This window comes from Fundulus heteroclitus, unplaced genomic scaffold (genome assembly GCF_011125445.2).
Source record: "Fundulus heteroclitus isolate FHET01 unplaced genomic scaffold, MU-UCD_Fhet_4.1 scaffold_295, whole genome shotgun sequence".
NCBI lineage: Eukaryota > Metazoa > Chordata > Actinopteri > Cyprinodontiformes > Fundulidae > Fundulus > Fundulus heteroclitus.
In genome coordinates, this window is record NW_023396705.1 from 53,062 (window position 1) to 79,442 (window position 26,381).

Below are 26,381 nucleotides of genomic sequence, written 5' to 3' on the forward strand. Positions count from 1 at the left end.
ATTCCAGCCAAGGGTTTAAGGTCCTGTTTTCTAATCTGGTCTCAGTCTGCTGGGTGGAACGGAGGTCCGGTTCTCCCTGCAGGAGGACGTTTGATCCGAGTGGGTCAGACTCTTTAATGACGCTGGATCAGAACCACAATCAACGGAGACACGGTGAGGCAATATAACATTTTCACAGAACATTCAACTGATTAAAAAGCATTTTCCAAACTAAAGACAACCTAACGAACAACAGGTTGATTAGCTGGTGAGAACTGGAGGTAGTAATAAACAGGCAGGACCTAAACAAAAACCCTGATTTACTAACCTACAGGGTTATCATCGCTCTCTATCCGGACCCAACAGAAATCAGCAAGAACGATGAGTCAAAAGAAACTAGAACCTCCTTAAAGGTCCGGCTCACATCCAACTCAGAGCAGATGCACTGCAAAAATAGAACTCAAAATAAGAAATTATTTCTCGAAATGAGAGAATTTTTCCTTAATTTGAGCAGGTAAATAAGATTATTTGCCAATGGAATATGATTTTTGAACTAAAATAGGAACAACTCATCTCCATTATCTTATTTCAAGTGAAGTATATCTAATGATCTTTATTTTAGGGGTAAAAATACTAATTCCATTGGCAAATAATCTTATTTACCTGCTCAAATCAAGGACAAACATATATACATATCAAGAAAATTTTACTTATTTCTAGTTCTATTTTTGCAATGTGAAGAACCAGAACTGGTTATCATGGTCCGTTTCCTCTGGGAACCAGTTACTGCAGTTAGAAAGTGGATTTTTCCTTCACCGATAACTAATCTGTGGTCGCAGTAACTTTATGGAGCGTCCGCAAAACAAAGACATGAGGAAAAACTCACGTTAAAAATAATAAGATAATCTGACGTTCCTCCCCGGAGAAACTAGACTCACCGAACTCAACAACATTTTACTGGACAGGAGGAAATTAACCTTAGAGGCCGTCTGTAACAACCTGAGTAAGTCGCACAACACGAAACATCTCTAGAAACTATTAAAGTGGAATATCTGAGGGTGTTGGTGGTAATAGCTGCTTTAATCTGACCCATTTCTGATGGGTTCCTGATTTATTTTAAACAAAAGGTTGTTTAAAATTAATCAGACGAAGCAGGAAACACCGGCAGCCGAAAAAGAGAGGTTTTTTTTTACAGCAAACAGGATGTAAACGAAAACTCTACTAAAACCCACACAAAACTTCCATGAAGCTAAAAATATATAAGAAATACCAAATGTTTGACATCTGGATTTATGATCTAGCTCCACCAGGTCCAGGATAGAGGAGGAGATGTTATCCTCCCCCCACCTCACCTTTTAAAACCTGCTGCTTCCTGATTGGTTGTTCAGTCTACTCAGGTGTGGCTCGTTTTCATTAAGGGTGAAGCAGCAATCAGCAGAAACAAGCAAAAATGAAATGATGCCATAAAACAGTAAAAAAAACAAACAAAAAAAACACGTTAAAACATAGAACCTCGGTCTCATTAATCTGGCAGGGAAGTAAAGGTGCGGACCCTCCTCAGATCGTCACAGATGACGATAAATCGTAGATTTAACAGGTTTGGTCAAACGGCAAGAGCAACAGAGAACACACTCTTAGCATACCGCCTATGGCAGGAATATCTCAATATAATCAGGCGCCTTAAAGCTCGTCTGAAGGGGAAGATCCTCCTGCCGTGTCAACGCTTCGTAAAACACCAGGCTTCACTCAGACCAGCTGCAGTGTGGTTCCTCCTGAGGCGCCTCTCCGTCGCGGGTCCTCACCTGGACCTCCTTCCCGTCGCTCACTGAGCCGCACGGCCGGACGGCTGAATGCGTCATCACGTGCCGGTTGAAGTCGACGCCCTGGCTGAAGCAGCTGCCGCACTCGTGGCACTTGAACAGAGCGTCGCCAAAGTGGCCGCTCATGTGGGTCTTCAGCGCCTCGTTGGATTCGAAGCTGACGTTGCACAAGCAGCAGGCCCGCGAGGAGGCGTCGGCGCCGAGGGTCCGCCGCTGGTGGTCGTGGGTCTTCTCGTGCTCCTTCAGCATGGCTTTGGACAGGTACGCCTTCTCGCACAGCCTGCAGCTGTGGCCGCGGCAGCTGGCGTGCAGCTTCCTGTGAGCCAGGAAGTCCGCCTTCAGAGCGAACGACTTCAGGCAGAAGTGGCAGCGGACGGGCGCCCTGTCCTGGTGGACCCAGCTGTGACTGCGTAGCGCTGCCGTGGTGGAGAAGGCTCTGCTGCAGGTGTTGCATTTAAACCGATCCCCCGCCCGCCGCTTGGCGACGCCGGAGAGCGGGTCCTTCCCCAAATGGCCGAGGCTGAAGCCCTTTGTGTGACGCGTGACGTGTTCCTTCAGCGTTTCCGCGGACTCCAGCCGCTCTCCACAGACGCCACAGATGCTCTGAGGCTCGTCGCCGTGATCCCAGACGTGGCTGAGCAAGATGCCCAGCTGCCGGAACAGCTTCCCGCACACCCTGCAGGTCACTTTGCTGCTCCTGGCCTCTGTGTGCCGCCCGGCGTCCTGATGGCCGCCCGCTGCCTCGTCGTCTGACGTGTCGTCCGTGTCGGTGCTGGAGCTGCCCGGTTCAGACGAGGAGCTGATGGGCTGGATGTCTCCAACAGAGCTGCAGAGATGGAAAACATTTTAAATTATATCATAAACGTGTTGAAATGCTGCAAAAGCAAACATCCTTTGTGCCGTTTTCCTGCTAATCGGGGTGAAAACTGCTGCGAAAAATGTTTGATCCATACCAAAAGAATCATAACTACCCTTTTTTTAACCAGTAAACAACTCAATGAGCCAAAAAACAGTTTCAAAATATACTACTTAAAAATATTTAAGAAATCAGAATTCGATATCAAGTCATTCAAACTTGTGTAATACTGATATGACCAGTTCAGTGTTAGCAAGCATGCTTTGTGCCGTTTTCCTACTAATCGGTGTGAAAACTGCTGTGAAAAATGTTTGATCCATAACGAACAATCATTTACTACCTTTTATTTAACCAGGAAACGACTCAATAAGCTAAAAAAAAAGTTTCAAAATATATATTTAAGAAATCAGAATTCGATATCAAGTCAGTTAAACTTGTGTAATACTGATCTGGTCAGTTCAGTGTTAGATGGAGGTTGTCAATCAGCAGCCATGTTTCAATGCGGAAAGACAGAAAGTCATCTGAATGCATCGTTAATATTCATATATAATTTTCTCCCTATTATTATTATTATTATTATTATTATTATTATTATACCTTCACCAGGCTGTGTGCTGAATATGAATGTTCTGACATGAAAAATCCTCAAAAATTCCAATAATAAAAACCACAGAAGAAGAAAAAGAGGTACTTCCGTCTGTGCTGCTAGAAACACAAATATAAAAAGCAGCAGTTTGGACTCTTCTGAGCTCCGGGTATGAACCCGTTCCGGGTTCTAAGGCCGGCTGAGCCCTAGATGCACACGCTACTAAAGCTGCAGGCTCAGCAGCGCCTCCTGATGGAGAGACTTAGGGCACACATGCGTAGTCTGGGTAGTTTCACCCATCCTGAAAGACAAGTTCGGAACCAGATGGACTCTGTTCGGATTAACAATTAGCATAAAAACAACACAGTCTCGGTCAGAATCCGATTACACGGTTCTCACCGGCGTGTTTACGAGACGCGTTGTTTTAGTTCCTGAGAGGATTCAGTCCCGATAAAAAAACAGAAATATTTCATATTTAATTCTAGAATCAAACGAAAGCCTTGTAAAACATTAACGGCCCGGTTTCGACCAGAACCAAACTTCCCTGCTGTTCCAAAGTTACTGTTGGGAATATTTTGTATTTCTTATATTGTGTTAATGATTTATTGGGTTTGTCATCATATATTTACTGGAATATATATGTGAGGTGGTTAGTGTTGTAGCTTTATCGTTTGTTTGTGTCCGTCACTATCTTCTGTCATTCTAGGAGACCTGCAGAAGACAGGAAACATGTTGTGTTGATAATGATACAAGGAATGTGTGTAACTGTGATGCACCCAGTTATCTGTGATACTTGTGACCCATTCTCTGAGTAGTGAATGGTCTGCATTAGGTGCCTGGAAGAGATGTGATTAAATCATGCAGTGTTATCTTGGATGTCATTGTTCCCCTACTTCCTTAGTGCTGCAACTGTGTTTTTTAATTAAGAACCTCCCCTATTTGAAATAAAAATGGAGGTGATGACGGGGTTTACTTCAGAGCGATGGAAGATTTGTAAAAGAGCAGATCTCTTTCGTTTCTCCTCTCGAGAGCAAAATTAACGTCTGTTGTCTTTTTCCCCTTTGTGTTGTTTAATGAATGTTTTAGGTGCTTTAAACCTGAAAGTTACCTTGTTTGGACTCCAGATTCGTGGTTCCCTGTGAGAACGGGGGCCAAAGGGACGTCGATGACAGGACGTTCTTCTTCCTGCCCGTCACTCTTCACCACTTCATCCTAAAAGCAGTTGAGTCCAGAGGAACCAACGAGATTAACCACACAGTCCAGAACCAGAACCTCCCTCGTCTACATCACCCACCATGTGGATCTGGGGTTCCACGGAGTCCACATGGCTCTCGGCTGCTTCCTGCTCCTGTGGCTGAGGTGTGGATGTGACGGGCCGGGTGTTCTCTTCGGACCTGTCGGCCCCTCCAGCAACGCTGCAGAACCAGAACACAGAGAAACCTTCTGGACTTATTTATTAAACCTTTATGTAACCGGATGAAAGACGAGGGCGACCCGGATGGACGGGTGGGTTTGGATCCCCAGGTAACGAACGGAGCCGATAAGAACAAACAACGCTGCGGATCAATTAATAAACAGGTTCTGATCCAAAGCGCTCCAGGCTTTCTGAAGCTCTTATAGAGCTTTAATTTGGACTCTATCTGTTTTTTTACGCACATGTTTACCTTGTCTGAGAGCCAGTTTCATCGTTGTTCAGAACCGGCGGGTCGGCAGATGTGGACTCGGTGATCAGAGCTTCACTAACGTCCATCTGTACCGGCGTCCTCTGAAAGAGACGAGATTAAAAACAGGATGAACCCAAGACTGTCTGTGAGACCAGGATGTAACATAGTGACCCGGAAACGACCCGAAAAAGACACGTAGGCAACATTACACTCCACTATGAAGGTGAGAGGTCCGTGGAGAGTCAGCGTGGAGTCCACCAAGCTCACAGTATGCGCACAGTACGCCGGAGTACGTGGGAGCCTTTAGGCAGCCTGTTTCTGGAGCATGCACTAGCAAAAATAAAACGTGTTTATTTTGGCCTTATGTTAGAAACAGGGCAGTGTAGTCCAGCTCCTGCCGACAGAGACAGATAGAGAGCTGTGGACGTGGAGGAGCGATGTTACACACTTATATTGGGACAATAATATTTAATGTACCTTATAATCCGGTGCGTCTTATGGTCCAAAAAATATGGTATATCGATTTGTTTACATGACAATATGATATTTGCATCATATCGTTAGGTGATCGATATGATGCGCTACCATCTGTCAATCTAACACTATTGTTTACATTGATATTACCTCACAAAAAAAAGACCCAAATATGGTTTGATAATTTTATTTCTAAGCAGGCATCTAAATCAAAAACCGTCCATCCATCCATTTTCTAACACACTTATCCCTGGGTGAGACCTGGACAGGTCGCCAGTCCATCACAGGGCAACACAGAGACAGACAGGACAAACAACCATTCACACCTAAGGAGAATTTAGAGAAGCCAATTAACCTAACAGTCATGTTTTTGGACTGTGGGAGGAAGCCGGAGTACCCGGAGAGAACCCACGCATGCACAGGGAGAACATGCAAACTCCATGCAGAAAGAACCACGGTGGGACTCGAACCCAAACCTTCTTGCTCAAAGGCAACAGCACTACCCACTGCTCCTTAGTGCAGCCCATCAAAAACGACATTCTTCTACTTTGAAAATAATAATAATAATAATAATAGTAGATCACCCGTTAACTTTAGCCTAGAGCCTTATAAATTTCAAAATAAAAGTGAATGACAACATGGATTGATTTTTTTCATTTTACATCGATGTGATTGGACTGTATGCTGGTGAAGATTCTCAGTCATCCAGGTCATGGTCATTCCAAAAAAAGTAAAAACAAAGCAACTGGACTTGTTTTCCGTAGTTGAAGACGTTTCGCTTCCTCTCCAGGAAGCTTTCTCAATTCAAAAAGTCTGGAGTAATGTGGAGTAACAAGCTTTATACCATTGCCCAACAAAGGCCTTGTAATGGCTTAGATAACATGCAAATTCAACAGAAACAGGTCCACCCCTTAGTAATGGGCGGTCATTAAAGACATTGAGCCAGCAGATTGAACCGAAACTGAAAAGTTTGTGCTCCAGTGGGTGGTGTGAGTCAAAAAGAAGATATTGGTCGGTGTGGGTGGGTTTCCTATACACTTCCGAAAGTTTGTGCCACTGGAGCACAAACTTTCTGTCATCAGAACCTTACAACACCGCGCCAAGCATATCCCAACTAAAATGGAAGGGAAGCACAAGGAACAGAAACTCATCAGAGATGCCCTCCAAACCCGTGGGTACCCTAACTGGGCTTTTGTCAAATCAGCAAGAAAATCCAAAAGACCCGCTGCAGAACATAATGGTGAGAAGAATAAACGCAAAAACATCGTCATCCCATATGTTGCTGGAGTCTCTGAAAAACTCAAGAGGATTTTCTCCAAACACAAAATCCCAGTACATTTCAGCCCACAGGACCCTCAGACAGAGGCTGGTGCATCCATAGGACAAAACACCCAAACCTAAGATGAGCGGTGTGGTGTCTGCAGTTCAGTCAGTGAGGAATGTTCTGATCTTTATATTGGAGAAACCAAACAACCTCTCCACAGACGCATGGCTCAACACAGGAGAGCTACCTCCTCAGGACAAGACTCTGCTGTCCACCTGCACCTAAAGGAAAAGGACACTCTTTGAGGACCAAAATGTTCACATTTTGGACAAAGAAGACAGGTGGTTTGAAAGGGGTGTGAAGGAAGCCATCTACGTTAAGACAGAAAAACTAACCTTAAACAGAGGAGGAGGCCTTAGGTTCCAACTCTCAAAAACTTACAACACAGCTATAGGATTAATTCCGGCCAACCATCACCTTAACTCTCACCCTCATTCGGGTGATCAAAACATCGTTCCTTTAAGCCAAGCCAATAACGACCCTAACGACTCCTCGTTACAGAGGAGTGGATCAGTTTCGGTTCAATCTGCTGGCTCAGTGTCTTTAATGACCGCCCATTACTAACGGGTGGTCCTGTTTCTGTTGAATCTGCATGTTATCTAAGACATTACAAGCCTTTGTTTGCCAATGGTATAAAGCTTGGTACTCCACATTACTCCAGACTTTTTGAATAGCGTACCGCGCACGTGACGTCACCATCTCAAGAGCAACGCCCCTTTTGCCACCTAAGTAGGGCAAACAGGTAGAGAGCGCCAGTAGCAACCAGCCATTACACATGCAACAGAACCAGCGATATGACCGACTTTGCAGCCGTTAAACTTTCCCAAGACGATGTCCCAGGCGCACGGATTACTGGTCGCACTGTCGAAGAACACACCAACCTTTAGCTCAAACGATGGCTTGAGTGTCGAGGGCTTAAAAAGACCGGAAAACGGGCCGAGTTGATCGAACGGTAAGCTTTGTTGTTTTTTTTTCCTGCGCGGCGGTCATGCTGTCATCGGCCGTTTTTTTTGTTTGTAATCACCGTCCAGGGATCGGTATATGTTTAATGTTTGTCTTATTTGAAATGTTTTTGAGTAAGCTATCCTGGTAGCAGGGTATCATGTTAGCGCCTGCTACCATGATAGCCTATATGCTATCACAGTAGCAGGCGCTTCATTCAGAGTTCATGTCGGCCACCAAAATACTCTTACCTGTTCACTACTTGATGTCGCTGGAATTGGGTCAGGATGTTCTTCGGTTGGGCCCTTTCCTCCAACAAAATGCTTGCTACATATGTACGTGAATTTGGTAACTTTTTCCTGGTTGAACTGTTGTGTAGGCTGACCGCCCCGGTCCCAGCGCACACATTTCTCCTTGGCAGTCTTGAAGAAAACATCCTTCATATGCGGCCAATCTGCGTACCTTGAGTCGCTGTTGCACGTTCCATAGCAACAATGTTTAAAAACCATGGTCTTAGATTTGGAAAAAGCAGTCGTTTAACGAGTAAAACCAAGGGTAACGCACGTCTCTTTTACAGCGAAACAGCGGCGGGCTATGCAAGCTTGCCCTACTGCGTACCACGTGATGTGACGTCATCGTGACGTTACGTTTCTAAAAATAGCTTGCTCGCGGTACGCTATTGAGAAAGCTTCCTGGAGAGGAAGCGGAACGTCTTCACTACGGAAAACAAGTCCAGTTGTTTTGTTTTTGTGATTGGACTGTTAATGATATAACCAATATATTGATGGATCTACGATTTCTCACACCAGTAGGCGACATCTCCACGGAGCAGTCGGACCTCTGTCTTACTGTCCAGACCAACATCACCGGCCTCCTGGTTGGACCTGAACTCCTGATTAACTTATTCCAGGTCAATGTCAACTCGTCATTCTTCCAAACATTCTGGTCGTTTATTCTGTTTAACTGTGAAGCATTTTTATAAACTTTTAATATTAAACTACACAGTGTTTACGGATTATTATGTATTATGAACCTTCTGGACTTCGAAGAAGTGGAATTTACTGTTAAATCGAGTTATGGGATCTCTGCTTGAACAAAACACCCAGAACTCTGCATATGTTCCTTGCATTAATATTTAAAACCTACATTATGATAATCAGTTAAGGCAACTCAGGAAAACCTTGGTAAATCTAGTCAAGTTAGCCTAAAGTCTAGTTTGAGAGGCTCTGGGTTAAATGTTCCAGGTTTTACCCTCAGCCGGAGGTAGAGCTGCGAGATTCTTGCTGCAAACATCTCCTCTGGAGTCAGAGTCTTCAGCTTCAGAGGCCGAAGCCTCATGCGCCGCTTCATTCTCAGAATGTCAAACGGTTCTCCTGCAGCCAGCTGAGGGTAGGAGGATGTCAGCAGGTCCAGGAAGGCCGGCTCCGGTAGATCTAGAGGGCACTTGAGGACCCTTGTGGGTATTTTCCGTAACGCTGGAGGAGATTGAAGCACTTCCTGTGAACATTTGATTTTTAACATTTTCCACTCAACAAGTTTTAACTTCAGCTTCCGGACTTTATTCTGGGTTTGACCACGAACTAAATGGCCAGTAAACGCCAAAACCATAACAAAAACTGGAGCTAAAACACGACTAAGAGACAAAATAAAGCACAACGTACCAACTGAGGACAAAATATGGATCTCAGGGCTCTCCAGTAACCGGACCGTGACGTCTATATGGGTGCGGGGGCAAGCCGGTTTGCCGTACCCTTTCATTCCAGTCTGAACCGTGGAAGAACCTGACCTGCAAGTGGACAACAGATCAGCCCTGATTAGCTGGAGGTTTCACAAACTCAGCGACAGAGCAAAAAAAAAAAAACCCATAAATCTCTTGACACAGACGGATCTAACCATGCAGACCCACACATGAACAGATAGGAACCACAGAAACATCTGAGTTTTAAATGCAAGCGAGCTTACAGTATTTTATTCTGCTTAGTGTCAAGAAGTCGTCCTACTTCCTGGTTCTGTTATTAAAGGAACGGAGGTCATCCGTCACATCACACAGCACCAAACCAAGTTCTGTTTGACACACCTTGTAGACTGTTTAAGTCTACGTTCACACTGCAGGACTTGATGCTCAATTCCATTTTTTTGTGAAATCGGATTTTTTTGCGTGTCCGTTCACATTTCCAAATATATGCGACTTGTATGTGATCTCCTGTGTGAACTGCATTCGTACACTTAAGTGTCACGCATGCGCAGTAGAGGACACGATGACGTCATGCGTAGCAAGCGTGCTCATTGTTTGCAGAAGTAAACAGGGATCGTAATGCTGCAGCGTATCTTGCGTTCTTTACGTTATTCTCCAACCGGAGCCAGCACATTACCAATGCAGTCTTTTGAAGAAGATCGAAAAGGAAGAGAGCCAAATTTTAGCGACGTGAGTGGCTTTACTGATACGGACTTCATTCATAATTTTCGAATGACAAAGGCAACCTTTATGTGCGTCTTAACGGATCTCTTTAGCGCTCTCATGTAAAAACACACATCAACACAGCAGTGAGTAAACGTGTTGCCGTGGGGCTGAATGGACTTGCAACAGGTGTTTGTTACCGCACAATAGCCAACCTCTTTGGCATAGCCAGGTCCACTGTTAGTGACGTTTGTCAAGTATCAGTGACGTGTAGGTCGAATAAATGCGACCTGGCCGTACAGGCGCAGGTCGCATTTGAAAAGATCAGATACGTATCGGATTCAGGACCACATATCCAAGCGGCCTGGGTCGCATTTGAAAAAAATCTGATCTGTGTCGTTCAGACTGTCATGAAAAGATCAGATCTAGGTTTCATTTGGGCAAAAAAAAATCGGAATTGGGTCACTTCAGGCTGCAGTGTGAACGTAGCCATAGACTACCTTGCCAAAAAAAAAAAAAAAAATAATAATAAAGAGCCTCCCGTTTAGGGCTGGACGATAATTCGAGAACAATCAGAATCAGACTTTAATAATCCCAGAGGGAAATCACAGTTCCAGTACAACCGTCCATCATATACATCACAAACATTTCGGGGGAACCATTGACTGAGGCCTTGCTGCCGAGGACCCCGCCTGACGCGGTTTCTATCGGGCGCTGCCTTTAACTCAGTGGAACGATAGGAGCCACATTTGAGGAGGGAGAGGAAAAAAAGGCATATTTCACACTTTATTCTGAACCAGGATACAATTTGAGATATAAAAAAACCTCTGCACGAGAAAAGCACAAATGACGAGACAACATTTACGCAGGTTTACATTGGAGACGTGTCGCATTAAGTTCAAGTAGATTATGGGCGTCAGTTGTGCGTGTAGTGAATGTTTGTTCAGTTTGACCATGAATGCCGTCCAGAGGCCATTGTCCTTGATATGATGGAAAGTTTATCAACCAGCGCCACAGTTCTGAACGTATCCACAGGAGGGAGCAGGGGAGGAGGGAGCGGGGAGCAGTTCTGGGCCCTCTCACCATACCATCCAGGGGAGTTTTAGATAGAGGGGAAGCCTAATCCAAATACACTTTTTATTTTGAAAAACAAGCTGCCCCAACTTTTCCGTCAGCTTTAAAGTCCTTCGGCGCTGGCTCCACATCACAAATCTAATATTCCAATTTTTTGGGCTTTTTTCAGCGTTTCACATCCAGATTTATCCCATCAATTCTCTGAGTTCAACCACTGTAGCCAGTCTGCGTTCCATCACATCTAGCTTGTGGCTTTGCTTGTCCAACTTACGGTTCTGCTCGTTCACAGCCTTAGTGATCGCATCAAATGCGGCCGGCAGCCTGATCAAGGCCATATTTGCTACCGACATCCGCCGACGTTGCTGGTACACCAGAAATCCTCCAAATCCAAATAGAAGAAATCCGAGTAGCATGAATCCAAACATGTATACGTCTTAAACGTCCTCGACTGACAATATCGAAAAACACCATTTTCCACCTGTTCCAAGAATCTAGGGTGTATCCCACAAAGTGTGTCCCATGAGGAAAGGACGGATCCCCTTTTCCCTGCCTTCACGTTGAAAATTTTTTATCAATTGCATTGAGAAAACAGCAGACCAGATCCATAATGTTACAGAGTTCGGATGATATGAAGAGAGAGCTCAGAAAAGACAAGACACAGCAGAAGCAGGGAAAGCAGGGAGGGGGGGACCTTATCCACGAGAGACAGAACATAAAACATAATATATATATATATATATATATATATATATATATATATATATATATATATATATATATATATATATATATATATATATATATATGTCGTATATGGATGATAGAAGAAAAAGGGTCAATAAAAATTTCAATAGAAGAACAGTTTTCCTTCTTTTTGCATTCATCATGTAGGTTGACATTACAGTCATTACATCCTCCCAACCAATCACAACGCAGACCCAGGAGCCAAGCTCTGACCCCTTCAAAGAGTTCAAAGAGCATATGTTCCTTTTTCTTTTCTAAAAACTTACAGTTTTGGTAAAAAGTTGAATAAAGGGTTGAGTTTGGATTCAGTGTTTGTGTTCTGTATCTTAAAATAGGTTGCTAAGCAACAGCATAAATTGGCCAGGTCTGCACTTAAAACATGTTTTGAATTTGTTGATAATTATCGATATCGACCAATATGATTTCTATTTTATCGATACGCTTTTTTCTCATCCAGCGCTTCTCCCATTGGATAATTACTGCACGGGTGGTTATGTTTCAGCTGGCAACAAGTTGCTTAACCCCAACTGATGCAACGAGTTATTTTTCCACTTCTTAAACAACCATGTCAAACAACACATCCCGGGGACATTGAAAAGACGTCTGTCTGTTTCAGAAGGGTCACATCATTGGCACGCATCAAGCAGAGAAAACATCCAAGGAAACTCCGGAAATGACCAAAACTGGGTTAAGAACTGTCCAACGCTTTATTAAAAGCTGTGAAGAAAGTGGGGACCCGTCGTATTTGAGGACAAAATGTGACTGGAAACAAATCCTGAATGATCTTGATCAGTGATCCCTTTAACACTTGGTCAAATAATTTCCACATGCACAATGCGGAGGGAACTCAATGGATTGGGACTGAACAGCTGTGTAGCCTTCAGAAATCCACTAGTCTCTGAGGCTGACCGGGAAAAAGGCTTCAATTTGCCAGGGAGCTTTGGACTCTGGAGCAATGGAAGAAGGTGATGTGGTCTGACGAGTCCAGATTTACCTGTTCCAGAGCGATGGAGGCATCAGGGTAAGGAGAGAGGCAGGTGAAGTGATGCACCCAGCATGGCTGATGTCTACTGAGGAAGCCTGTGGGGGCCGTGCTATGATCTGGCTGGTCAGGTCCAGGTTCAGCAGCAGTACGTGCAGAGAATGAGGTCAGCTGAATGACCAGGTTATTCCACCAATGGATGTTTTCTTTCTGATGGTACAGGCGTATTCCAAGTAGGGGTGGGCGATGTATCGAGTATACTCGTTGAATCTGAAGTTTCCCTCCGCGCGATGGTTAAAATGACTTTATCGCGACCATAGAGTGTAAATTTTCATGGCAACATTGAGACGCTGTATTGAATTCACGGAGTTTATTTTTTTCCCATATGCCGTGAACGCATCACTCGCTCCTCCTCCAAACCAGAAAGAGTTCTGGCGCACACACACAACAACATTTTTATTATACAGATTTATATGTCTTAAGCACCTTTTATTTCAGGTTTATTTTGTGTCAGATTTTTCCTTGGTGTTCCTTTTGGCCGCTGGGATGTTCTGTTTTTTTTAAGGTCCAGTGTTGACCATGAAAGAGCTTTAATGTGACAATATTGTAATTTGTGAAAAGCTTCTATGTGCAGCTGTGGTTAAAATAAAACTAAAAATAAAACATTTTTAATTCATTTTTATTTTGCAATCAATTTTTCAAACAAAAAAATTACACGTTAATATGAGACTTTAGGCACTATGTAGCTAAAAACATTTGTTATTCAAGGTTATTTGAATATATCGTGATATGTATCGTGTATTGTGATATAGCCCAAATATATCGGGATATCAGATTTCCTTCATATCGCCCACCCCTACTTCCAAGATGACAATGCCAGGATTCATTGGGTCCGAATTGTGAAAGAGTGGTTCAGGGAGCAGGAGACGTAATCTGCACACATAGATTGGCCACCAGAGTCCAGACCTGAACCCTATTGAGAGTCTTAACACTGGGTGGAAATAAATCTTGTGACATTGCAGATTCATATCAAAGTAATGCCACAGAGAATGTGTGCCGTAATAAAATCTAAAGGGGGTCCCACGAAATATTAGTGTGTGACCTTTTTTTCTGATGGCAATGTATTTTTTTGGTCAGACGGTGTATAAATGAAGCCTCTTGGTCCAGATGAGGAAAACCACTCAGGAAGGTCATCAGATATCAGGCACTGAAGGAACCCGTGGCTCGGACACATTCCACATCTTTTAGGTCTTATTATATAACCATTGTGAGGTTAAATGACACTAATTTACTGAATGATGAACAATTACCATGCATTCTGGAGTATTTAGGGTTTTTTGAACCAGTTATTCAATAGCATATTCTTCTCGTGTAGTTATAAAGTTTATTTAAATGTTCTGAAGTCGTTACCTTGGCGCTGCGTGCTCTGGGTCCTTCTTGTCGTCTCGGATCCGTTTCGTTCCTGGATCTTTCGGAAGCTTTTCTGGACGTTTCCTCTTGCTTCTACCTGCACAGATGTTGTGTGAACATCTGTCTGTCGTTTCCAGTCAGTTTAAAAGGACTTTGACTCATCGGATAAAAATGGGCTGCAGACTCTTCCATAGACGGTGTAGGTACCAGGTCGACTCGGGCGCTTCCCGATGACGTCATCGTATGGCAACTCCATTAAAACAAACTTCATTACGCCCACGGTCTCCATTTGTTACAAATCAATTTTATTTTGTTAATTTACGGTTATTTTCCAGTAACTTAATCGAGGCATGAAAACTTTTAACATCATTTTAGAATACTTCTGTGGTTGTCTGACAATTTAATCGGTAATTTAGCAGGATCAAAGTTACATCTTAAGAGAAATTTCCTTCCTACAATTTTTTTAAAACATTGTGAGGGGAAAATAAACCATAAACTCTTTTAATTTCTAATAAAAGTCTGCAACCATTTTAATTTTATCACGGCATTCTTCACTTTAAAATCAATAACGTTTATTCCTCCTTTTTCTACTGATATTACTATGTCGTTCTTTCTGATCACATGTTTTTTATTATTCCAGATGAAATTGTGATGAATTTGATTTTTTTTTTTATTGTAGTATTTGGTATATTTAAGATATATGCTGGATAAATTAATCTGGCTATCCCTCCCGTTTTTGTTAACAATATTCTTTTCAGAAATTGAGCCAACTGTCAAATATTTGTTGATTTTTTTGTAAAATGGCTTGAATATTTCTTCTATCATTTCCAGTGTGGTCCTTGTTAATCATTATAGCTAAATATTCTTCTTATTTATGCACAAGCTTTGATATTTTTATGTTATTTTCTTTTCTGCTGAGCTCATTGAGCCACTTGGAGGTCAGATGATCGTACAGTAAATAGTAGATATTGTGATTGGAAGTACTTTGCACTGTTCTAACATACTGTATATACATTAAAATCTAATTATTTAGAAGTGTTTCTTTTGTCTTTTAAAATACCAGAATTTGCACATAACCTTATGTCCAACTACATACCTTTTAAAAATTAAATCAACACTTGTTCTGGTTAGTTACCCAGTACATGAGTGGACTTCTTACTGAACACTTTATTGCTCTTATTGAGTAAATTTATGTTGAAGTAGTGCTACTCTGGCTGCTCCTGCCTCTGGTCTCTGGTTGTTTCCCATGAACTGTTGAGCTGTTTCTAGCCTCTGCTAGGGTGAAACAACATTTATCTGTTCAGGAGGTGGAGGATGGATAATAATAATGTCTGTTCTCCTACAGGCTGGCTGTCAGTATGTCTTTACACCAGGGAGGCGTGGCAGCTCTCAGACTCCTTGTTTGTTCCCCAGAACTTGTCTAATAAAGTTGATCCTGGTGCATGTGGAGACAGCATAAAGGCCCCTCCAGAATCCCCGCTTAATGTGCATCAACCCTGACTCCATGTAATGATTATCCACCACTGACCTGTTCTGGGCAGCTTGACCTGAGGCTGCAGGAGCTCCAGCTGCCTCCTCTGCCGCTCGATCTCCCGCCTGAAGCCCGAAGCCTCCTCCTCGTAGTCGGCTACGGTCCTCTCCACCACCGCTAAGATCTCCCGGGCGGCTGTGCTCAGCTTCTCGGTGATGATTCCTCTCAGGATGCCGCTTTTGGACATGATGGGTTTTTCTTCGTCCATGTAATTCTCCGCCGTAAACATCATGGCACCGCCGTGACGCACTGGCGCCATTGCGTTTTGCGTCTTCTTCTTCTTCTTCTTCTTCTTCTTCTTCTCTTTTTTTTAATGGCGGTTGGCAAACAACTTAAAGGTGCATTACCGCCACCTTCCAGAATGGAGTGTGGGTCAGACAATCTATTATATCCTCTCTAAAATACCCGTTCTTCTTAGAAAATTAAAAATACTCCCAAAAACTACATCCCCAGACGATCTCTGAAACAATTCCCTTATGTCTAATTTATTTTTATTTCTGCCTAACTCTCTACGCAACATCTCTCTTTCTTGAGTATATTTATTACATTCTAAAAAAATATGTTGGACTGTTTCTAATTTGCCACAATCACAACACCCTGTATTATGCTTATTAATTATTTTAAGAGTACTATTTAATCCTGTATGTCCGAATCTTATCCTAGATATATCTTCTTCTTTTTTAATTCTATTACATTTTCTTAATTCTCCAACCTTTTTTTGAATACTATAATAAAACCTAGCATTCCCTCCTTTATCACACTGTACTTGCCATTTCTTCTTGAAATACATTTTAATAATATTCTTTACCTCATTTTTACTTATTTTAATATTTAACTCAACAAGATCCTTTTTTACAGCACTCTTTGCAAAACTATCAGCTAACTCATTACCTATAATACCAATGTGAGCAGGAATCCAAACTAATTTAACATTAGAACCACCATTTCTAATCCTACTTCTTCTTCTTCTTCTTGAGAAGCAAACAGCTATATGGTGCATTACTGCCACCAAACTGTAAGGAGTGTGGATCAGGACAGACATGCTAAAAAAAAATATTCTTTTCACTAAATCTGTTGCCAATAAATAACGAAATATAATCTTAAAACTTGAATCATAAGTACTGTTTCTTTAAATGTTTATAATATTATTGTAGCCTCTGTTGAGGGCTCCCCGAAATCACCACACACAGAGTCGGGTAGTCAGAACATTCACGTTTTAATGGTGGAACACACAGGTCTTATCATTCGAACACATAGCCTTTTCGCTCACGGTTCGCTCCCTCTTCTCTGCCGCTAAGCCTCATGGGAAAACACATAACAACATAACATCACCCTCTAATCGCTACATTGCCCCCCCTCAGACGGTTAGCTGTCCCCAGCAACCAGGAATGCCTAAGTGAAATGAACCACAACATTGTACAACAACAGAACTCTTAACCCATGGACCTTACCAGAGGGGCCGCTTTTCATTGGCTGATGCCCATTCTACGTCATAGAGTGGCTACAACGTTCGAAGAAGTCTCACAAACACAAGCTAATGTAGTGCTATACTACCGCTGTACTAGCATACCGGCATAACGTTTTCGAGTTAATAATCGAAAAATAATAAAAAAATAATGGTTCTCCATTGCCAGTGGGGTATCTGTACTGGTGATGTCAGATATCCTGATCGTATTTGTGGTGGGAAAATTCACAGATTTCCAAAATCAGGTGCAGAATGCCGGGCTTGGATCAAAGCTTGTGCGCGACCACACGAGCAGCTCAACCTTCGTAGGATCAATAAGAACAAGGGAGTGTGTGCTGGTGTAAGTATTATAAATTTGCTTTAATACTTAAAGCAAAGCAATAATACTTATTGCTTATTATTTATTTATTTATTAGCATTTTGTCGGCGGGGATGGGCCAACAGCGTCCCATCCTTATCCGACACCAGCAGACGTTAGCTAAACAGATCAATCTCAATCGTGTACTGTATCTGACATACACTAAATATTTTATTTTAGCAGAAAAGGCTTTGGACGAAACTGTTCCTCGTGTTAGCCACTCTAGCACCAAGTACAGCGTATCAGGCTAGCCACACAAACATTTGCCAACAAACCACAGGAATTATCCGCTGATTTCAAAAGTAACAGACAAAACGATGAATGCACAACTTACCCAGCCTTGTAAGAACAATAGGCATCAGTTATCTTGTCCACATCTATATTAATGCTGAGGGTGTGAGGGTCTGCCGTTTTCCTCATCGACCGATAGCATTTTGCTGTGACCTGCACAACTTTGGAGGCTTCGCGTGGCTCAAATACCCTTAACTCGTCCAAAAATGATGACATGAACTTGTTAATTCCTCTGTCCATTGTTGTCGATGATATTTTTTCAAAATCAGGCAGAAATGACGCACTAATCGAGTCAGGAATACTCCGCAAAGAATCAGTCCAAGTGGAAACCGCCATGTTTACATAGAAACTTCCGTAGAATGAATGCGCCGCGAGGCTTTGTTTGTGAGACTTCAGAATTTTAGGTCAGTTGTGGGCGGAGCTTGGTAAGGTCCATTACGAATTAACTACAAAGTCTCTGAAACGTGCAGGAAGGCGCCGTTGTCTGGGGTTAGCGCGCCGGGACTCACCCATGACAACTTGAGGCGTAGGAGAAACCACTGGCAGAGGGTCCGTCTCCAGCTCGCTCACCGCAGGCTTGCCTGGCTGATATGGGGCCAAACGGTCCCGGTGAAGAACCACCAGCCGGCCCCTCTTGCGCAGCCGCACCCGGTACACCACATCAGAAAGTCTGTGAATCACCACAGATGGCCCAGCCCACTGACTGGTGAGCTTTGGGGACAGTCCTTTCTTCCGTTCAGGGCAAAACACCCAAACCTTGTCCCCAGGCTCGAAGTTCCTCCCCCGACAGCGCGAATCATAGGCCCGCTTCTGCTTGAGTCCGGCTGCAGTTAGGCACTCCCGAGCCAGTTCATGAGCAACCCGCAGACGCTGCTTTAAATCACAGATGTAGCGCAGCCCTGGCCCAACAGGTTGCTCCGTTTCGGGGGGTGGTCCAAACACCAAGTCCACTGGGGTGCGTAGTTCATGGCCAAACATCAGCAAAGCAGGGGTGCAGTGAGTAGACTCCTGGACCGCTGTCCGATAAGCCCACAAGATGACAGGCAGGTGTAGATCCCAGTCATGTTGCCGTTTATCCACCAGAATAGCCAACTGGGTGGACAAGGTCCGGTTGAACCGCTCAACCAGCCCATCGCTTTGAGGGTGAAGTGGCGTGGTTCGTGTCTTCTTGATGCCAAGCCTCCGGCAGACCTCGCCAAACACCTCACCTCAAAGTTCCGGCCCTGATCACTGTGCAGCTCCTCGGGGGCACCGAACCGACAGAACATCTCGCTCACCAGTCTTTCAGCCGTGGTGGCAGCACTCTGGTCGGGGATGGCATATGCTTCCGGCCACTTAGTGAAATAGTCCATGGCAACTAGGATGTAGCGGTTCCCTCTTTCCGTCACAGGAAATGGGCCTAGTACATCCACACCCACTCGTTCCATTGGAGCACCCACCTGGTACTGCTGCAAGGGGGCATGTGAGCGCTGGGTTGGCCCTTTCTTTGCTGTGCAAGCATCACAACAATGGACATGGAGCTCCACATCTTGGCGGCAGCCGGGCCAATGGAATCTCGACCGGAGGCGTTGCAGTGTCTTGGCGACTCCAAAGTGACCTGCCCCCACAGAGCCATGGACCATCTGGAGCACCTTGGCCCGCAATTGTTTGGGCACCAGCAACTGGAGAACGTCACGCTGTGCTGCTGGAGCTTGCCACTGTCGATAAAGGAGCCCACCGTGGCAACAAATGGTGGACCACTGGGAGTACAGTGCCTTAGTCTCTGGATCTAGAGCTGCTATCGCCTCCCAGGTGGGCCGCTGGCCAGCCTCCACCCACTGCTTGATCCGAGCGAGAACAGGATCCCGATCTTGTTCCTCCTGCAGTTGTTCGGCCTCCATAACTTCCACACCATCCACAGACTCTTCGGTCACCCTGAGACACCTAGGATGTTGTGGGTTTTTGCTGGTGACTTGTAGAGCCACGGTCTGGGGGCCCATTGACTCACGTCCTTCCACCCGTTGACACTGCTTACAGCCAATTCCTGTTGCACACGGCCGGCGGGACAGGGCATCAGCATTGCCATGAAGCCGACCAGCCCGGTGAACGATTTGGAAGTTGTAATCCTGCAGTGCCTCCAACCACCGTGCTAGTTGCCCCTCTGGCTCTTTGAAATTCAGCAACCAGGTCAGGGATGCATGGTCAGTGCGAAGAAGAAACTTCCTCCCATAGAGGTAGTGGCGGAAGTGTCGAACCCCCTGGACAACAGCCAGCAACTCCCGCCGGGTGACACAATAGTTCCTTTCTGCCCGGCTGAGGGTGCGGCTGTAATAAGCAACAACCCGTTCTCCTGTCTCTCCCCCTTGCGAGAGCACCGCCCCAATGCCTCCATCACTGGCATCAGTATCCAGAATGAAGGGTTGGTTTGGGTCAGGATACTGCAGTACTGGGGCCCCCACCAGTGCCATCCTGAGGGCAGAGAAGGCAGCAGCACAGTCTTCATCCCAGTGGAAAGTTTGTCCCTTTTGGGTCAGCCGATGCAGGGGGCTGGCGAGAGTGGCAAAGTCCTTTACAAATCTCCGGTAATAGGAGGCTAGCCCCAAGAAGCTACGCAGCTCCTTAGTGTTCCGAGGCTCTGGCCAATTTCTCACTGCACTGACCTTGTCTGGGTCTGTAGATACTCCAGCTGCACTGATGATGTGGCCCAGGAAAGTGGTCTCTCTCCGGAGCAGGTGGCACTTCCGTGGGTGAAGTCGCAGGTTAGCCTGGCGAATGGCATCAAACACTTCCTGAAGGTTGGCCAGGGCAGCCTCGAAACTGTCTGCGTGCACCAGAAGATCATCCAGGTAGACCGCGCAGCGGCTTCGTGGAATATGGGCCAACACCCTTTCCATGAGGCGTTCAAAGGTAGCTGGGGCGTTGCAGAGACCAAAAGGCATCACCTTAAATTGCCACAGTCCCTGACCAATGGTGAATGCTGTCTTTGGGCGAGCTTCTGGAGACAGTTCCACTTGCCAATAACCGCTGCGGGGGTCAAGGGAACTGAACCAACTGGACCCAGCAATGTAGTCCAGCGTATCATCAATGCGTGGGAGGGGGTAGGAGTCTTTGCGGGTGTTTTCATTCAGTCGTCGGTAGTCAACACAGAACCGCCAGTCTTTGTCTTTCTTTCCCACCAGCACTACCGGTGCGGCCCAGGGACTGTTGGAGGGCTCTATGACATCGGCCTTTAGCATCTCTTCGATCTTCTTCTCTGCCACAGCCCGCCTTGAAAAAGGCAGACGGTGGGGTCGTAGACGGATAGGTCTCGTTTCTCCAGTGTCGATGTCGTGCTGTACCAGATTAGTGCGAGTACACTCCTCATCCTTAGCAGCAAAAATGTCAATGTAGGCCTCCAGCAGGTCCTGTAACCGTTCACTCTGCTCCTGGTCCAGTCCTCCACAGCTTCGCAGGCACAGCTCCCGTACAGCCTGCCTTGTCTCCTCTGATGGCAGTTCTGCATGTGCCTCCTCCGTCTCCACCAAGTCATCCAGTGGCCTTTGAGGAGCCCCGTTGCGGTCTTCTGCTAGTGTTGGTGCATTAACCTGTTGCACCTTCTCTTGACGTTGGGAGTGAAGTTGAACGGCTTTGTGGCCCATTCGGAGCGTGGCTGAAGTAACATCTATGATGCCCCCCCACGCCGCCAGCAAGTCCAATCCAATAATACAGGGGTCCTGGATTTTCGCTAGCCAAAACATGTGTTGACTTTTCTGACCCTCCACCTCCACATCAAGGACCTGCCAGCCTTTCATCCTTGAGCGCTCCCCAGTGGCCGTGGTGATGTATTTCTTAGTTAGGGACCATCCTCTAGGACTTGGTGCCTCTGTTCCAGGCAGTATGCCCGGTCGAACCAAGGAGGCCGTGGAGCCAGTGTCTATCAGAGCACAGAGGGCAACACCATTTAGCATAATGTTCACATATAGTCCATGTGGGCTGCCCAGTCGTCCCAACCGCATTGCATTTTCAGTTGTAGGGGTGTATTCTGGTGGTGGCAGGCCCCCTCCAGTACCACCCCCAATCAGTTTAAAGGAGGCTGTAAGTCTCCTTTACGTGGAGCTGGTGCGGGACAATCACGAGCCAGATGCCCCAGCTCTCCACAACGGTAGCACTCTGGTCTTCTTCGTCGCCGGCCCCCGGATGGTGCTCGCGGTTGGACAGCTGTTGCTTGTCTCAGGTTATCCTCATCATCGCTCTCAGTACACGCTTGGTTTGCATACAGCCTCACCCCTGGAGCAGTATTCTTGACGCTTAGAATAGGCTCTACCCTCTCTGCCTCCTCCAGCACCGCTGCCCAGCTGTTATGGGGGTGGACACTGATATGTTCACGAAGTCTGGCTGGCCGAAGTCCCCTAATGAAGGCTTGGAGGGCAAGTTTCTCCTGTATTGCTTTCTCCAGATCAGGGTAACCTTGTCGCGTTTGTAGCAGAATGTCAGCTGCATAAGAGCCTAGGGACTCACCTTCCAGGCGCCGGCGATTAATCAGCTGTTCCCTTGCATGCTCGGCATAAATCCTTCTGCCAAAACGCCTCCGGAGAGCTTCCTGGATCAACGGCCAACTGTGGCGTTCTTCTTGGCGTAGGTCAGACAGTACTTGTAGGGCACCTCCCTCTAAGCTCAAGGCGACTTGGAGCGCTGTTTCCTCTGGGGACCAGCCACCCAGTTCGGCAGCCATCTCCACCTGGACAAGGTAACCATCCAGTGCCGTCTCCCCATTATAACGCGGAAGCTTGGGTAGAGTTGGAAGGTGACGCCGTCGGGGAACCTCCTCCCTAGCGATCCTCTCCTCCAACTCTTGCCTTCCGATGGTAGGCGGGGAAGCAGGGGCGGGGGCACCCGTCAGCCTCGACAAAGGCCGCCCTCGGACAGCGCTTGCTCCATCCGGTCGGCTGCTGCTGTCTCGAGTGTCCCTCGCGCTTCGCTCCGCCGTCTGCCTTAACAAAGGCAATTTGCTTCTTCTTCTCCGTCTTTCCGAGCCAGGCTGCTCCTCCGTGAAAGCGAGTTCTTCTTCAAGTTCGGCTAGCAGCCGTTCAATGTTCTGTAATGATGTCATTTTTAGCATCCCACTTCTGACACCAATGTAGCCTCTGTTGAGGGCTCCCCGAAATCACCACACACAGAGTCGGGTAGTCAGAACATTCACGTTTTAATGGCGGAACACACAGGTCTTATCATTCGAACACATAGCCTTTTCGCTCACGGTTCGCTCCCTCTTCTCTGCCGCTAAGCCTCATGGGAAAACACATAACAACATAACATCACCCTCTAATCGCTACATTATACTGCTCTTTTTCTTTTTCAAGACTCCTTATTAATTGTCTTCTTTTCCTCTGATATTTCCTAAAGAACATTACATGCTCTATTGTTTCAGTTTTCCCACAGATGTCACATCTTTTATGTTTTCTCATTAAATGTAACTTTGAATTAATTCCTGTATGTCCAAACCATAAACTAGTTATTATACTTTCCTGTATTCTGCTCCTTCCCATTTTTCCTCGAGCTTTCCCAATCCTCTTTTGTATTCTATAAATTCATCTTCCTTTTATATCTTCTTTCCTCTGTTTTTGCCATTTTTCTTGAATCTTTCTTTTAATAATACTTTTAACCTCTGATTTACCCATGTCTATTCTTACATCACTCTTACTTTGGTTTATTGACTCTTTAGCTTTCTTATCAGCCATTTCATTACCTTTCACTCCTATATGTGCAGGAACCCAAAGAAGCACTACTGTTAACCCTGTCATCTGAATATTATATAATATTTGTTGAATTTCTAATAAAATATCTGAATGGCTTTCAGACCATGGTCTTGAACCGGAAAAGGGTAGAGTGCCTTCTCCGGGTTGGGGAGGATGTGCTGCCCCTAGTGGAGGAGTTCAAGTATCTTGGGGTCTTGTTCACGAATGAGGGGAAGATGGAGCGGGAGATCGACAGGCGGATTGGTGCAGCGTCTGCTGTGAAGCGGGCGCTGTACCGATCCGTTGTGGTGAAGAGAGAGCTGAGCCAAAAGGCGAAGCTCTCGATTTACCGGTCGATCTACGTTCCTACCCTCATCTATGGTCACGAGCTTTGGGTCGTGACCGAAAGAACGAGATCCCGGATACAAGTGGCTGAAATGAGTTTTCTCCGTAGTGTGTCTGGGCTCTCCCTTAGAGATAGGGTGAGGAGCTCAGTCATCCGGGGAGGATTCAAAGTAGAGCCGCTGCTCCTCCACGTCGAGAGGAGCCAGTTGAGGTGGCTCGGGCATCTGGTCAGGATGCCTCCTGGACGCCTCCCTGGAGAGGTGTTCCGGGCACGTCCCACCGGGAGGAGGCCCAGGGGAAGACCCAGGACACGCTGGAGGGACTATGTCTCCCGGCTGGCCTGGGAACGCCTTGGGATTCCTCCTGAGGAGCTGGCCCAAGTGGCTGAGGGGAGAGGGACGTCTGGGCCTCCCTACTGAAGCTGCTACCCCCGCGACCCGACCCCGGATAAGCGGAAGACAACGGACGGACGGACGGACGGACGGACGGACGGACGGCTTTCAGAATGATTTCTTTGTAAACTGATCACTGATGAACTTGAATCCGAACATATAACAGCTCTTAATGGTCTCACTTCCTTAATTCATTCTACAGCAACCAGCAATGCAATCATTTCTACCATATAAACAGATAATCCTTCATTTAATTTTCTCCCTATATGCAGTTTAAACTCTAAGATAATTACAGCTGCTCCTGTTTGTCCTAATTCATTTTTTGATGCATCCTTATAAATTACATAACCATAAAACTGTTTTATATATTCCTGCACCGTAACTACATATTACATATATACATTTTATCTCTATTTTTTCTTTCTAAAATTGTTAAATCTACTGTTGCATCAGGTAAAATCCATGGTGATGTTATTGATAATGGCATTGTTGGACTGATATTTAAATTATTTAATCCTAATTCTGTTGCTTTTTGAATAATTGTCCAACAAAATGACTTATTATCAGCTCCTTCTTTTTCACTGCAGGAATGTAATTACCTGTGTAGGATGGCTTTGATTGTGTCCTTGCAAATGAACCCAGTAATTTAATGACAGTTGAATCCTTCTCAGTGCTAACGGCATTTCACCCACCTCCACCTGTAAAGCTCATGTTGAAGTTGTCCTAATTGTTCCTGTTATTAAACGCAATGCTTGATATTTTATGATAACCAATTTTTTGAGTACTGTCTGATCTACTATGCTGATCCATACACTATACTTCCATAATCAATTGCCGACCTATTAAATTTATATAAATTAATTGTATAGCTTGTCTATCTGCCCCCCATTCATACCCAACTAAACATTTCATGATAGTTAGTATCTTTTTACATTTTTAAATAACCTTAGCCATGTGCACTTTCCAGGATAGTTTTTAATCAAACCATACTCCTAAGAATTTAAAATGCTTTAGTCTCTCTAGTTCCTGATTATATAACTTCAGTTGTATTTCTTGATTTCTTTTCTGAGTAAAAAGCAATACTTTTGTTTTATCTAACAAAAATTTTAAACTCATTCATAAGACCATTGTTCAATCTTATGAATTGCTTTCTGGACTTTCCTTACAATAAACTTTACATTCCTTCCAAGTTTTCAAATAGCTCCATCATCAGCAAACAAAGAACAGTCTAATTAATTTTCTATTTCTTTAAATGCATCATTTATCATGATTGAAAATAATAAAGGACTTATAATGCCTTGTGGAGTTCCATTTTCTATTTCAACTCTTACTATCTGTTCTGTTAAAAAGTTTACTATCACATGATACATTCTTCTACAAATGCCCATTTTTCTCAATTTGATCATTAATCTCTCTTTCCACATCATATCATAAGCCTTTTCTATATCTAAAAATACTGCCAAAACACTTTATTTACTTTTTCATTTATTACCTCATGTTGTAAACATAGAATTGGATCCATAGTGTTCCTTCCTCTTCTGAAACCACTTAGATGTTTGGACAAGTACCTCTTGAATTAAACAAAATGAATTAATCTTTCATTTACCATTTTCTCCCTAATTATACTCAATCATGATGTTAATGCAATAAGTCTATGGTTTTCTGGTTTTGAGCTATCTCAAAAGCTTTATTTTGAGATTTAATAGCCTGGCCACATTCTGTTGTCCACCATGGAACAATCTTCATTCTGTTTGTCCCTCCTTTCTTCAGAACTGACTGAACAGCTTCTATAATTGGATTGTTGCTGTTCTGCTCCAGAACAGCAACAATCCTCTGATCCAGAAGCTGTTCTCTGAAAGCCAGGAGTCCATCTTGGTGCTGGCCAGGAGCAGATCACATGATGCTGCTCTACATATCTGATGTCTGACTACTGGGGACTGAAATAGACTTTATTCTGCATTGATTTCAGCATCTTTACCTGAAATCAGCTGATTGGTAAATGACTGGAATGACATGGAGACTGATTTTAAACAGAGTCACTGCCAGCCCTCAT

At 44.8% G+C, this 26,381-nt stretch overlaps 2 protein-coding genes across 2 annotated transcripts; both read right to left on the reverse strand.

Moving 5' to 3' along the window:
* Positions 1–681: 681 nt before the first annotated feature.
* Positions 682–4,677, reverse strand: LOC118556293 (zinc finger protein 596-like). Its single transcript, XM_036130199.1, has 3 exons — positions 4,536–4,677; positions 4,350–4,453; positions 682–2,625 (listed from the first exon to the last, which is right to left on the reverse strand). Exons 1-3 carry the CDS (start codon positions 4,536–4,538, stop codon positions 1,722–1,724), a joined length of 1,011 nt encoding a protein of 336 aa, XP_035986092.1. The 5' UTR covers positions 4,539–4,677; the 3' UTR covers positions 682–1,721.
* Positions 4,678–4,822: 145 nt separating this feature from the next.
* On the reverse strand, positions 4,823–16,067 carry LOC118559492. The gene is made up of 5 exons (XM_036130200.1): positions 15,782–16,067; positions 14,254–14,350; positions 9,307–9,431; positions 8,897–9,120; positions 4,823–5,006 (listed from the first exon to the last, which is right to left on the reverse strand). Exons 1-5 carry the CDS (start codon positions 16,041–16,043, stop codon positions 4,902–4,904), a joined length of 813 nt encoding a protein of 270 aa, XP_035986093.1. The 5' UTR covers positions 16,044–16,067; the 3' UTR covers positions 4,823–4,901.
* Between the last annotated feature and the right edge of the window lie 10,314 nt (positions 16,068–26,381).